At 39.4% G+C, this 15,516-nt stretch overlaps 1 protein-coding gene across 1 annotated transcript; it reads right to left on the reverse strand.

Annotated features, from left to right (window-relative positions):
* Positions 1–2,158: 2,158 nt before the first annotated feature.
* On the reverse strand, positions 2,159–4,603 carry LOC133042990 (olfactory receptor 8S1-like). Its single transcript, XM_061123914.1, has 2 exons — positions 3,831–4,603; positions 2,159–2,321 (listed from the first exon to the last, which is right to left on the reverse strand). The coding sequence occupies exons 1-2, from the start codon at positions 4,601–4,603 to the stop codon at positions 2,159–2,161; spliced, it is 936 nt and encodes a 311-aa protein (XP_060979897.1).
* Between the last annotated feature and the right edge of the window lie 10,913 nt (positions 4,604–15,516).

Consider the following 15,516-nt stretch of genomic DNA (forward strand, 5'->3'; position numbering starts at 1 on the left):
GAATAGGCAGGAAATGAGAGGGAAAAGCAATAGCTGTGGAAATAGCTGGGGATCTGTGAAGACAGTCTTTACTCTCCCGACCCCCTGTTTCATGGAGAGATAATTGACATACATTACTGTATAAGTCTGTATAATTTCAATGCATATAGCAGGATGTTCTTATATACATATACAAATGAGTATTACAATAAGTTCAGTTGATATCCGTCATCACAAAACTCCAAACTGGGAAAACCTGAAAATTCCCTCTGATGGAGAGAATTTTCACACATTGAGTTTTGGGGAAGTCATTTGGACTAATATATTGTTCAGCCTGAATTTTATGTGGCGAGCCTGTCAGTCACACACGGCACATCTGCTTCAATCATTAAGGTAAAGAATGTCTGTTATGAAGACAGGGATAAAAATCTCCCTCCTTCTGACATCCATATTAACATTCCCTGAAAGATAAGGTTCTATTTCCAGACATGACCATCATGCCGTCTCACTCTATCTTTACTAAACTTCTCTCTTTTGGAAACTTGAAGGAATATACCCCTGTCATGTTTGATGTATGTTCTGTGCTCTGATAAGTTATATATTACTATTAAAAAAAAAAAAAGATTCAACTGACCAGTTTCCCAGAGTTACCTGAGAAGCTGTCTCCTGGGCTACAGTCCTCACTGGGACTCAAATATAACTCTTCTATTCCTAAAAAGTCCATCATGTCCTAAAAATAAATATATAAAAAACAGAAAAGCAAAAGCAAAAAAAAGACAAAAAAATTTTTCCTTGTAATGAGAATCTTAGGATTTACTCTCTTAAGATATTTCCTATGTATCATCAGTTCAGTTCAGTCTCTCAGTCATGTCTGACTCCTTACGACCCCATGAATCGCAGCACGCCAGGTCTCCCTGTCCATCACCAACTCCCAGAGTTTACTCAAACTCATGTCCATCCAGTCGGTGATGCCATCCAGCCATCTCATCCTCTGTCGTCCCCTTCTCCTTCTGCCCCCAATCCCTCCCAGCATCAGGGTCTTTTCCAATGAGTCAACTCTTTGCATGAGGTGGCCAAAGTATTGGAGTTTCAGCTTCAACATCAGTCCTTCCAATGAACACCCAGGACTGATCTCCTTTAGGATGGACTGGTTAGCTTTCCTTGCAGTCCAAGGGACTCTCAAGAGTCTTCTCCAACACCACAGTGCAAAAACATCAATTCTTAGGCCCTCAGCTTTCTTCACAGTCCGCCTCTCACATCCATACATGACCATTGGAAAAACCATAGCCTTGACTAGACCGACCTTTGTTGGCAAAGTAATGTCTCTGCTTTTTAATATACTATCTAGGTTGGTCATAACTTTCCTTCCAAGAAGTAAGCGTCTTTTAATTTCATGGCTGCAATCACCATCTTCAGTGATTTTGGAGCCCCCCAAAATGTATCATTCAGTGGTGTTAGTCATTATGTTGTACATTACATCCCTAGTACTTACCTTACGCTGAAAATTTGTACTTTTTTATCACCTTCCTCCAATTCCCTTTCTTCCTACCCTCCACTCCTGACAACTACATGTTTATTTTCTATGAGTTTGGTTTTTCCCTAGGTTCTGCATGTGAGATCATATAGTGTTTGTGTTTCTTTGACTTATTTCACTGAGTATAATGCCTTCAGTGTCCATCCATGTTGTCACAAATGGTAGAATTTCCTCATTTTTATGGCTGGATAATATTCAGTTGCTTTTCCATGCCTTCTTTATCCATTCACCCATTAAGAAAACCTAGATTCTTTTCCATATGTTGACTATTATAAATAATGCTGCTATGACATAGGTGTGTAGATTTTTTTTAAGTTAGTATTTTCACATCTTTAGAATTTATTTTCAGAAGTGGAATTGCTGGGACATAGGGTGGTTCTATTTCTAGTTTTTTGAGAATTCCTCTGTATGGGTTTTGAGAAGATTTTCCTGTGAGGTGACCGGGTCATCTGTGGAGGAGTGCCATCTGCTCTGTGGTGGTTTCCCCATCTTGCTTGACTGGATGAGGGCACAGGGGTCAGAGGAACTAAGACTTCTGTTGTGGAGAAGAATTCATGCTGAGATAGCCTAAAAGTGAAGTTCTCTATATCTCCTCTTCCTTCTCTTGACTTTTTCTTCGATTATGAGGAGGCAGTAGAGGCTGGCTTAGAAGGTAAGCCTGGGCTTCCTGGCCAGCATCCTCCTTAGAGCTGCCTTCACCTCATGGTTCTTCAGACTGTAGATAAGGGGGTTCAGTAGTGGGGTCACCACACTGTACTGCAAGGATAGCACTTGCTCCAGGGCTGAGCCAGAGGCTGGAGTCATGTACCTTGAAGGAAATTGCACAAAGGAATAAAATGAGCTCAGGACAGTGGCCACAATGCCATTGCCAGCCACAGTCCATCCCATCCCAGACTGGCCAAGAGGGTCCTCAGAGCTGAGTCAACTATCATTGGTAGAAGCATCTAGAAACGGCTGTATTATTAGTGAGAAGTCAGTTATTTTTGCCTTCAAATGCCTCCATACATGAGTGATATTATGCAAAATGTTAAAGGAGTTTCCAAAGAAAAAGGAAGTTCTTCAGCATATCAAATGGGACAGGTTAGACTAGAACTAAAGAAAATATCAGGTATTTCTGTAGCACTTCACAGTTTTCAAAGTGACTTTCCTTAATAGTTATGATGATACTAAGAGGATTTTTTTCCTCTTCTTTTCCCAATATATGCATGTTCCAATCTTGTGATGATTGTTTCTTACAAAACTAAATGCTAGCCCAATAATGATACCATTTTTCCTAACATTTATGACTCTGAGAAATACCCCCGAATCACAGCACATTATTTTTCTAATGCTTAGTGGAACAATCATTTGTCCTTTTAAGCACGTTTGTCTTTGGCTTAGAAAATAATCCAAGCTATGTAAATAAAATGAAAGATAACTATGTGTTCAGCATGAGATATGAATCCAAAATAGTAATATTAAAATTTTTAGTGTACTTACGTGTCACAAGGAATATTTCCCAAAGAAGCATTAAAAAAATTGTTTTTTGCAATTGTGCTATTTTCATTGGAATGGTCTTTGTGGGTTTTGCATGCTAAGTTAAAAAGACACTCATTTTATTCTCATTTTTTATCTTTTAGTTTATTCTTCCAAACATTTCTGTGAAGTGGGTGGGAGTAATTTTATTACACCTTTATGGCAAATGAGGAAACTGAGACAAAGAAAGGTGGAGAGATTTGCTCTCAGGCTCAAGTGAACTCTTCTAGATCATTCCTTATTCTTTCCCACTCCTGAGTTCCCTCCTAGTAACAACCAGATGAGCAAAGTATGGAGTAACTTGTGCAAATCCATCTCCAGTTCACTTAGAGAGAGCACAGGCCATTAGTTACTTTGTTTCCTGGGATTTTTAAGGATTCTTCAGCTACAGCTGTTTATGCTTGAGAGAAACCTGGTAGAAAAGGGGTTGAGGTTTCAAGTCGGTGAGACTTGGTTTATATTTTGATTTGATTCCTAGCTTGTTCCGGCAACTTTGATAAATTACCAGGTTACTTCTGAAACTCAGGTTTCTAATTGGAAAATGAGGTTAATAATATTTCTTTTATGATGTAATACATATTAAAATTGAGCTTAACTGTGTAAAAACTCAACTCTCAGAAAGAAAATTGATGTTTTATAATTCACACATCTAGTCCACAAAAGAGCCATAAATAAGACTCAGGACTTCTGAATTCCAGTACAACTCTTTTCCTGCTACTTTGCAATATTTTGTTCTGTAGTTCAAGATTACCTTAGAGTGAAAAACCTGCATTTACATTCCTGAGTTATAACAATGACATACCTGAAAATTCCTGAACCATAAAAGATGGTGACCACAAGAACATGAGATGAGCAGGTAGAGAAGATCTTGTTCTGACCTGAGGCAGAGTTGATCCCCAAGGCTGTCATGATGATATGAGTGTAAGAAACCAGCACTAGGACAAAGGTGCCAAGGCCAAGGACCACCATGGTGGTCAGGATGGAGGCAACGCTCATGTAGGGGTCAGAACAGGCCAACAGGAGCACTGGAGGAAACTCGCAGGCAAAACTGCGGATGAGGTTGGGGCCACAGAAATCCTGCTGAGCCAGGAGAATGGTGTTAAGTAGGCCAGTCCCCATTCCTATGGCCCAGGAGGCTCCTACCAGGCCAATACACATCTTCTTGTTCATGGTCACCACATACAGCAGTGGGTGGCACACAGCCTGGTACCGGTCATAGGCCATGACTGAAAGGAGGCAGGTTTCAGTGCCCCCTGAAAATATAACCAAGGAGATCTGGGTGAAACACTCAAGGAGGGATATAGTCTTCCACTTGGAAAGCAGGTTCTCTAGCAACTTAGGCACAATGACTGAGGAATAGAAAGCATCCAGGAAGGAGAGGTGACTGAGGAAGAAGTACATGGGGGTGTGGAGGTGGGGATCAGTCCTGATCACCAGCAGCATCAGCAGGTTCACTGTGAGGATCAGGAGGTAAATCACCAGGAATATTACAAAGAGTACCACCTGGATGTGAGGGTTGTTGGATAGTCCTTGGAGAACAAACACAGTGACTCTGGTTGTGTTGCCAACTTCCATGGAGCATTAGAGAGTCCCTTCAGTGGGACAAGAACAGAAAAGAATGTTCCAGTGTGCTATGAGTCTCACAGCATGGCTGGGGATGAGGTGTTATGAAAAAGCTTTAGGACTGACCAAGGACAGTTCATGTAGCAAGGCAACCTAGCCATGTCAGATCTCATCAACCCTGCCCAACTCAGGGCAATAATCTGTTGGAGAAGGTGGAGAAGGTGAGAAGGAAGAGTGTAGAGAATCAAACCTAGAAAGGAAGGAGAAGAGAAAAGACATTATTCAGACTGAAGAAGGAAACGAAGGGAGTGGAAATAGTCTCCAGGGCACTGAGAAGTGCTCTTCTCCAGTTATGAAAACAACAGAGTTCAAACCACAGGAAGCCTCACAGGCATAGTGAGTAAGCAATAAAGATATTGGCCAACCATCTGGCTGATAGTCCATGATGCATGTTGAATGATTAATAGAAGTATTGTTGACAGTTGATGATAGCACAGAACCTTTCTCTGTCACTGTAAGTTCATGAATAAGTCACTTGCACTTCTTATTTAAAAAAAAAAAATCTTGGAAAACTTTAGATGGTTTCTAAAGTCCATACCATCTTAGAAATTCTGAAGAATGCAGATGAACTTCCCTTATGAGCCACTGGCTGATACGCTGCACTCCCAATGCAGGCAGCCAAGGTTCAAACCTTGGTCAGGTAACTAGATCCTACATGCCTCAACTAAGTGTTCTCATACCACAACTAAAAATCCCCCATACCACAAAACAAAGATTGAAAATCTTGAGTGCCACAACTAAGACCCAGGACAGCCAAATGAATAAATAAAAATAAACAAATATTTAAACAAAACAGATTGGAGACAACCTTCCTTGGATATCTCTGGTACTAAATGGAAATTTCTCCCCTTCTGTGTCAACCCATACAGAAGTGGCACAGTCATAGTCTGGTTTCATGGGAGCCAGGCATGAGGAAGCCCTCAAATTGGAGGTGAGGGCTGGGTACATCAGTTATTCCAACAGTTTCCCATTTCAGGATTTCCATGAATTTATAATGTTCACTGTTTGCACTGTAATTTCAGGACTTAATGCTAGAGTCTATGAAAACAATGAATTCTCTGAGTTGGTACCAGAGGATATGGATAAAGCCAAGTCAAATTTGGACCACCTCTGTGTATCACAGAGACAGTAGTGTGATAGTAAAAAAAAGAGCAGAGAAAAAAGACTCCCTAGAATACCTGGTAAGATGGACAGTGTGAGGGGTTAGTCTAGACCACAGGAATACCACAGGAACACCTCTTGAAGGCTAACCAAGAGGGTGATGAATGAGGATCCAGTTCCTATTTGTGGCTTGTACACTCACAAGTTCCCAGATTGGATAGTTTTAGGAGAAGATGTAGCTGAATGAGAAGGATATTTTTCTTTCCCTGGGTTCCTTAGGCCAACAAGAAGATGTTCTCAGTGGAGGATACCTGAATGGCATTCTTTTTTAACACTGGAGCAAAGCCACGGATATAAGTAAGGCTTCATGTGGGTCCTTCAACTTTCCCTTAGAAGATGCATAGGTGGGCCTTCTGAGCAAGGAAATATTCCTATAGTCCTTCTGTCCAATGGGATGACTTCTGACTCTGCATCCAGAATAACAATGGCTAGAGGGACTTTATCTCAGCTTTAGACCTTGGAGAGTGTCTAAAGGGTCCCTGGAGAGGCCCTTAGGATGGAGGCTTGCTCTGATCTGAATGAGTTCTCCAGGGCCAGCTATTTCTTCCCTGTATTAGTCTTGTTTCAGAGAGTTGCATCATCTAAGAGATACCCTTGGGGGGCCAATAATTTTTAAAGAAAAAATATAATAGAGTTCTAAGGTTTCTTATTTCAAAGCTTGGAATTCTTACCCGTCTTCCCTCCCTCCTTCCATTCTTTCTCATTTTGTTACACTTTAAATAATATTTATAGTTATACAAATAAAATGATGAAACATTTAAGATGAAAAAAGATATTGAAGTTATTTTATACACTTCTATATAACCAAGAGATCACTGAACAAATTTAAAAAGAAATAAAATATACCTAGAAGCAATTGACAAAAAAAGATGATGACCCAAAGCCTCTGGGATGCAGCAAAACACTTCTAAGAGAGAAGTTGATAGCAACACAATCCTACCTCTAGAAATGAGAAATACATCATATAAGCATCCTAACCTCACATCTATAGCATCTAGAAAAAGAAGAATGAAAACCCTCCCACAGTTAGTAGAAGTAAAGAAATCATAAAAACCAGAGCAGAAATAAATAAAATAGAAATGAAGAAAAAGAAAACAAAGATCAATAAGACTAAAAGCTAGTTGTTTGAGAAGATAAACAAAATTGATAAACCATTAGCCAAACTCATAAAGAAAAAAGGGGAGAGGACTCAAATAAATAAAATTAGGAATGAAAATGGAGAAGTTATAGCAGACAATTCAGAAATACAAAAGATCCTAAGAGACTACTACCAGCAACTATATGCTAATTAAATGGGCAACCTTAAAGAAACAGACAAATTCTTAGAAAAGTACAACCTTCCGAAATGAACCAGGAAGAAACAGAAAATATGAGCAGATGAGTCACAAGCACTGAAATGGAAACTATGAAAAAAATCTTCCAACAAACAAAAGCTCAGGGTCAGAAACTTTCATAGGTGAATTCTATCAAAAGTTTAGAAAAAAGCTAACACCTATCCTTAAACTCTTTCATTAAATTACAAAGGGAATAGCACTCCCAAACTCATTCTACAAGGCCACCGTCACCCTGATATCAAAACAAGACAAAGATACCACAAAAAAAGAATTATAGGCCCATACCACTGATGAATTGGATATGGAACAAAGGACTGGTTCAAAATGGGAAAGGAGTATGCCAAGGCTGTATATGGTCAGCCTGCTTATTTAACTTATATGCAGAGTACATCATGTTAAATGCCGGGCTGGATGAAGCAGAAACTGGAATCAAGATTGCTGGGAGAAATATAAAAAACCTCAGATATGCAGATGACACCACCCTAATGGCAGAAAGCAAAGAAGAACTAAAGAGCCTCTTGATGAAGGTGAAAGAGGAGAATGAAAAAGCTGGCTTAAAATTCAACATTCAGAAAATGAAGATCATGGCATCCGGTCCCATCACTTCATGGCAAATAGATGGGGAAACAATGGAAAGTGACAGACTTTATTTTCTTGGGCTCCAAAATCACTTCAGATGGTGACTGCTGTTATGAAATTAAAAGATGCTTGTTCCTTGGGAAAAAACTATGACAAATCTAAACAGTGTAAAGCAGAGACATCACTTTGCCAACAAAGGTCTGTCTAATCAAAGCTATGGTTTTTCAAGTAGTCATGTACAGATCTGAGAGTTGGACCATAAAGAATGTTGAGGGCCAATGAATTGATGCTTTTGAACTGTGGTGCTGGAGAAGATTCTTGAGAGTCTCTTGGACTGCAAGGAGATCAAACCAGTCCATCCTAAAGGAAATCAGTCCTGAATATTCATTGGAAGGACTAATGCTGAAGCTGAAACTCTGATCCTTTGGCCACTTGATGGGAAGAGCTGACTCTTTGGAAAAGACCCTGATGCTGAGAAAGATTGAAAGCAGGAGAAGAAGAGGGAAACAGAGGACAAGGTTGGTGGATGGTATCACTGACTCAATGGACATGAATTTGAGCAAACTCCGGGAGATATTGAAAGACAGGCATGCTGCAGTTCATGGAGTCGCAAAGAGTTGGACATGACCTAGCAACTGAACAACAACAATCACTGATGAACACAGATGCAAAAATTCTTAACAAAATACTAGTAAACTGAATCCATCAACACATTAAAAGGATCATATACCATAATCAAGTGGGATTTATGCCAGGGATGCAAGGATTCTTCAATATATGCAAATTAATCAATGTGATATACCATATTAACAAACTGAAAGATAAAAATGATATGATAACCTCAATAATTGCAGAAAAATCTTTGGAAAAAATCCAACACCTATTTATGGTTGCTTCTGTTTTTAAGGCTGAATTATATTACTTTGTATATATGCCACATTTAGTTTATCCATTTGCTCTTGTGGTTAATGCTGCTATGAATATAAGTGAACCTATATCTTTTCTAGTCCCTGCTTTCAGTCCTTTGAGTATATACCCTTATGTGGAATTGACTGATCATACTTTAATTCTATGTTTAAGTTTTTCAAGATTGGCCATACTATTTTCCACAGTGGCCGAACCATCTTACTTTATTCCTTCTATGGTCAATAATACGGCTGTTTATGGATGTATTCCATTTTGTTTATCCCTTTATCCATTGATGGACCTTTGCCTTGTTTCTACCTGTTGGCTATCGTGAACAGTGCTGTTATCAATATATCTGTACATCTGTTATCATTTCTTTGGGGGTATATATCTAGGAGTGGAGTTGTTGAACCATATGTTAATTGTATACTTATAGTCTTAACCTAGGCTGCATCTTTTCCATTTTTTCAAATAATGTTTAAAGCTAATTTCTGCACACTGTTGCCAACCTATGCTATTTTTAGATTTCTTGATTTTAACCATTATAGAATATGTGAAGGAATTGTTGCATTGCTGTTTTAACTTGCATTTCCATCATGACTAATGTTGTTTGACATGTTTTCATCTACTTGTTCACTGTTTATATGTCTTGTGTGGAGAATGGTCTATTGAAGTCATTTATTCATTTTTAAACTTGGATTGTTTGCCTTTATGTTGACACATTGCCAAAGTTCTTGATATACTCTGGATAATGATACATCAGATAAATAATGTGCAAATACTTTCTTAAATACTGTGGGCTAAATTTTCACTTTCTGATTTGTAACTTTTGATGCAAAAAGGTTTTTAATTTTGAGGAAATCCATTTTATCTATTTTTTCTTTCATTGCTTGTGCTTTGCTCTCAAGTCTAAGAAATCACCACTAAATTCAGGATTTATCCCAATGTTTTATTGGAGCATTTATAGAGTCACCATTTAGTATCTGCAGAGCATTGGTTCAAAGACATCCAGACACATCAAAATCCATGTGTGCTGAAGTCTCTTATGTAAAATGGTATAGTATTTCCATATAACACAGGCACATCTTCCTATTTGCTTTAAATAATTTCTAGATTACTTATGTCAGCTAATATAATGTAAATGCTATGTAAGTATTGTAATTACAATCTAAATACTATGTAAATATTTGCTGGTATATGGCAAATTCTAGTTTTACTTTTTGGAATATTGTAATTTCTTTTTCCTAATATTTTCAATCTGGAGTTGGTTGAGTCCATGGATGTGGAACCTGTGGATATGGTGTGTTGGTTGTAATTTTACTTATTAACATTCAAGCTTTTTATGTATTTTGAGTTACTTTTTGTATATGGTAGGAGGAAAGGGTTCAATTTCACGTGGATAGCAAATTGCCCAGCACTATTTGTTAAAAACACCATTTTCCTACAATTTAATATTGTTAACTGTTGTCTAAAATCAGTTCACCATAGATGGTGGGTTCATTTCTGGGATATCCAACCCATTTCATTCATCTCTATGTATGTCTTTATGCCTCATAGTCTCATAGTGTTTTATTTGCTATTGCTTTGTACTAACACGTAAAAATGGGAAGTGTGAGCCTCCAGGTTTGATTTTCTTTTTGAGCTTGCCTACTCCTGTGACAATCTTCTTTTTTGGTGTCAAGCACACCTCTCGCTTCATTGTCTTGGATTCCACATCAACTGTGGGACTTGATAATACTGAGCAAGAGGCTGTTAGAAATTTTCATCATCACTAAATTCTCAGATAGCTTATTGAAGTTCACAGGGAGATATTCTGAGCTCTTTGGGAATCTTCAAGTTTAATACTCTGACATTTTCAGAGTAATTCAGTTGATGAAGTTCGTAATTACTCTGGTGATGCCTGAGAAAAGCGAAGGGAGTCCTTACCTAGGGGGAGGCATTATTGTATTGGATTTCTCATATAGAAAGACAACAAGCACAAATCACTAGTTCCGAGAAGGACCAGGGAACAGAGACACTCATTATCTTTCTGGGTAATACTTAGCTCTCTCAACCGCCTCCCCCCCTCCCCACCCGTAACTCCTGCCAGAGTTTCTGGATGATGACCTTACTGATGACATTATGTGTGTCAAGAAGGTTCTGGATAAAGTAGGAATTAACTCCTGGAGAGTCCCCGTTCTATTTTCTCCTTTACCTTCCTCTCCTTCTTCTGAGCTCTTTAGTTCTATTACCATAGCCCTTTTTCTTTATATCCTGGTATTTTAAGCTAGAATGTAGTCTTCTAAACAAAAATCATCCAGCAGACTCAGGTTTCCAATTTTCAAGCCTCACTTACTCCACTTTTGTTTAACAATTTTCCTAACAAGGATTCCCTAATAGAAGGCTGAAACCCAGGATTTCCTTTAACAGGTCTTGCACATTTAATTTGACTTGTTTAGACCTAAACCCTAAGGCAAGCTCTTTGTACCACGGCCCTACTATCTTCTCGGAGTTTAAAAAAAAAAAAAAAAAAAAATGGAGGTGGCTCAGTGTCTCTTGCAAGCTGGCCAGGAAAATTTTTTGGTTTTAATTTTCACCCTCACTCTTCCACCTCAGCTTTCCTGGGGACAAAGGTAGATGGAAGTCAAGCTAAGATCCTGTCAGTCAACCTGCCTTGTCTCCTTTTTGATCAGGTTGGCCCATAAAACATTCTGTTCTGAGAAGCTAGATCAGCAGCTCTATGAGAAGCTGTGAACACCTGCTGTCTTTGCTGCTTCTGCCCTCTTTCTGTTCCTGGAACTCCTCTTCCCTACGGCTACCTTATTTTGCTTCTTTGTACTTTCTTGAAGCTAATTTGTTTCTGAGCCCTGGGCCCTGTAGTGATACCATTGGACATGCAGGGACTATTCTCCAGGGATACGTTACTGGTGCTCTGATTTTGGATCCTTGCTCAGTGCCCACAATGGCATAGGAATGAATTTAAGCTTGTTCTGAAATGTTGGTGGGATTTTCACAGGTAGAGATGTGGAGTGGGAAAAAGACAGCAAGGGCAGGGGCTCCAAGAATCTGAAATGGGTAACTTGAAGGGGGTTGGGGTATTTCCTTACCCCTGAGATAAGAACATACGCTTCAGAAATTGCTGTGAGAGGAAATCTTTCTTGAAACAATAGATGTACCACATCTCTTTATCCACTCCTCTGTTGATGGACATTTTGGGTTGCTTCCATGCTGCTGCAGTAAACATTTGGGTGCATGTGTCGTTTTGAATTATGGTTTTCTCTGGGTAATGCCCAGTAGTGGGATTGTTGGGTCAGATGGTAGTTCTATTTTTAGTTTTTTAAACAATTTATTTATTAATTTTAAATGACCCTTTTGGCATTTAATACCACTGAATCAATGTAGCGATGGTACCTTATGTCCAGATCAAACTCTCTAAAATGCAGCCATGTGGATATTTGGAAACAATAAGAAATGTTGGTATAGATAACCAAATACGGCTACCTCAGTCTGAGAGAAAAGTATGTGAAGCAAAGGTTATCAATAATTCATCAACATCACTAAAACACTGAATAGCAGAAATCTGTATTTCACTGTATGGAATGTGAGGATAGTTTGTGTGAGCCATTTCGTGCTGATCTGGTTGGCCAGGCTTCCATTTCTCTCCCAGTAATCCATGACTCATTTGAAAAAAACAATCTCAGATAGTGTGTGTGTGCTAAGTCACTTTAGCTGTGTCTGACTCTTTGTGACCCTATGGACTGTAGGGTCCCTTCTTTCCCATGCATTCTAAGATCAAGGAAAACCAGGAGAATGTCTCCTACCCACTTACATCCAATAATTCATACTGCCTTTTCTGGCCTTGGTTGGACTGTAGCCAATCAGGCTCCTCTGTCCAAGGAATTCTCCAGGCAAGAATACTGGAGTGGGTTGTCATACCCTTCTCCAGGGGATCTTCCTGACCCATGGATTGAACCCATGTCTCTTACGTGTCCTGCAGTGGCAGGCGGGTTTGTTACCACTAGCACCACCTGGGAAGCCCTCTCAGAGAGTAGAGTACTGTTGAAAAATTATGTATTGTTTTTGCCTGTGTTGGGTCTTCACTGCTGCACATGAGCTTTCTCTAGCTGTGGCGAGTGGGGATGCTCTTTAGTTTCAGTGTATGGGCTTGTCATTGTGATAGCTTCTTTGTGCAGAGCACAGGCTCTAGCGCACATGGGCTTCGGTAGTTTTGGCACATGGGCTGAGTTGCCCTGTGGCACCTGGAACCTTCACAGAACAAAGATCCAACCTGTGTTCCCTATTGGCATGCTCAACCACTGGACCATCAGGGAAGTCTTATTTTTAGTTTTTTAAGGAACCTCCAGATAGTTTTCCACAGTGGTTGTATCAGTTTACATTCCCACTAACTGTAAAATTTCCTCACTAGCTTTATTGACTGTAGATTTTTTGATGATGGCTATTTTGACTGGTGTGAGGTGATACCACACTGCAATTTTGATTTGCATTTTTCTAATAATTAGTGATGTTGAGCATCTTTTCTTGCATTTGTTGGCCATCTGTATGTCTGTTTTAGAGAAATGTGTATCTAGGTCTTCTGCCCATTTAAAGAATTTTTTTTTTTCGATTTTGAACTGCATGGGCTGCTTTGATATTTTGGAGATTATACAATGGACTATTACTCACCCATAAAAAGGAACAAAATTTTTTCTTTTGTAGAGACATGGATGGACCTCGTTAGTCCAGAGTGAAGTAAGTCAGAAAGAGAAAAACAAATATCACATATTAATGCATATATGTGGAACCTAGAAAAATGGTATCAATTCAGTTCAGTTGCTTAGTTGTGTCCAACTCTTTGAGACCCCATGGACTGCAGCACACCAGGCTTCCCTGGCCATTACCAACTTCCAGAGCTTACCCAAACTCATGTCCATCGCGTCGGTGATGCCATCCAACCATCTCATCCTCTGTCATCCCCTTCTCCTCCCAACTTCAATCTTTCTCAGCATCAGGGTCTTTTCCAGTGAGTCAGTTCTTCGCATCAAGTGGCCAAAGTATTGGAGTTTCAGCTTCAGCATCAGTCCTTCCAATGAATATTCAGGACTCATTTCCTTTAGGATGGACATGTTGGATCTCCTTGCAGTCTAAGGGACTCTGAAAAATCTTCTCCAATACCACAGTTCAAAAGCATCAATTCTTTGGTGCTCAGCAATGGTATAGATGATCTTCTTTGCAAAGCAGAAATAGAGACACAGTGTACAGAAGGAATGTATGGATACCAAGGGGGAAAGGGTTGGAGTAATTGGGGGAATGGGATTGATACATACACACTACTGATGCTGTGTATAAAATAGACACCTTATCTTTGACAAAGGAGGCAAGGATATACAATGGAAAAAAGACAACCTCTTTAACAAGTGGTGCTGGGAAAACTGGTCAACCACTTGTAAAAGAATGAAACTAGAACACTTTCTAACACCATATACAAAAATAAACTCAAAATGGATTAAAGATCTAAATGTAAGACCAGAAACTATAAAACTCCTAGAGGAGAACATAGGCAAAACACTCTCCGACATAAATCACAGCAAGATCCTCTATGACCCACCTCCCAGAATATTGGAAATAAAAGCAAAACTAAACAAATGGGACCTAATGAAACTTAAAAGCTTTTGCACTACAAAGGAGACTATAAGTAAGGTGAAAAGACAGCCCTCAGATTGGGAGAAAATAATAGCAAATGAAGAAACAGACAAAGGATTAATCTCAAAAATATACAAGCAACTCCTGAAGCTCAATTCCAGAAAAATAAATGACCCAATCAAAAAATGGGCAAAAGAACTAAACAGACATTTCTCCAAAGAAGACATACAGATGGCTAACAAACACATGAAAAGATGCTCAACATCACTCATTATTAGAGAAATGCAAATCAAAACCACAATGAGGTACCATTACACGCCAGTCAGGATGGCTGCTATCCAAAAGTCTACAAGCAATAAATGCTGGAGAGGGTATGGAGAAAAGGGAACCCTCTTACACTGTTGGTGGGAATGCAAACTAGTACAGCCGCTATGGAAAACAGTGTGGAGATTTCTTAAAAAACTGGAAATAGAACTGCCATATGACCCAGCAATCCCACTTCTGGGCATACACACTGAGGAAACCAGATCTGAAAGAGACACGTGCACCCCAATGTTCATCGCAGCACTGTTTATAATAGCCAGGACATGGAAGCAACCTAGATGTCCATCAGCAGATGAATGGATAAGGAAGCTGTGGTACATATACACCATGGAATATTACTCAGCCATTAAAAAGAATTCATTTGAACCAGTCCTAATGAGATGGATGAAGCTGGAGCCCCTTATACAGAGTGAAGTAAGCCAGAAAGATAAAGAACATTACAGCATACTGACACATATATATGGAATTTAGAAAGATGATACCGATAACCCTATATGCAAAACAGAAAAAGAGACACACAAATACAGAACAGACTTTTGAACTCTGTGGGAGAAGGTGAGGTTGGGATATTTCAAAAGAACAGCATGTATACTATCTATGGTGAAACAGATCACCAGCCCAGGTGGGATGCATGAGACAAGTGCTCCGGCCTGGTGCACTGGGAAGACCCAGAGGAATCGGGTGGAGAGGGAGGTGGGAGCGGGGATCGGGATGGGGAATACGTGTAAATCCATGGCTGATTCATATCAATGTATGACAAAACCCACTGAAATGTTGTGAAGTGACTGGCCTCCAACTAATAAAAAAAAAAAATAGACAACTGATGGGAACATAGTGTAATACACAGCGAATGCCTCTTGATGCACATAAAGTGGTATCCTAAATGGGAGGGAAATCTAAAAGGGAAGAGAGATATATATATGGCTGATTCATTTTGCTGTG

This window comes from Dama dama, chromosome 3 (assembly GCF_033118175.1).
Source record: "Dama dama isolate Ldn47 chromosome 3, ASM3311817v1, whole genome shotgun sequence".
Lineage (NCBI taxonomy): Eukaryota > Metazoa > Chordata > Mammalia > Artiodactyla > Cervidae > Dama > Dama dama.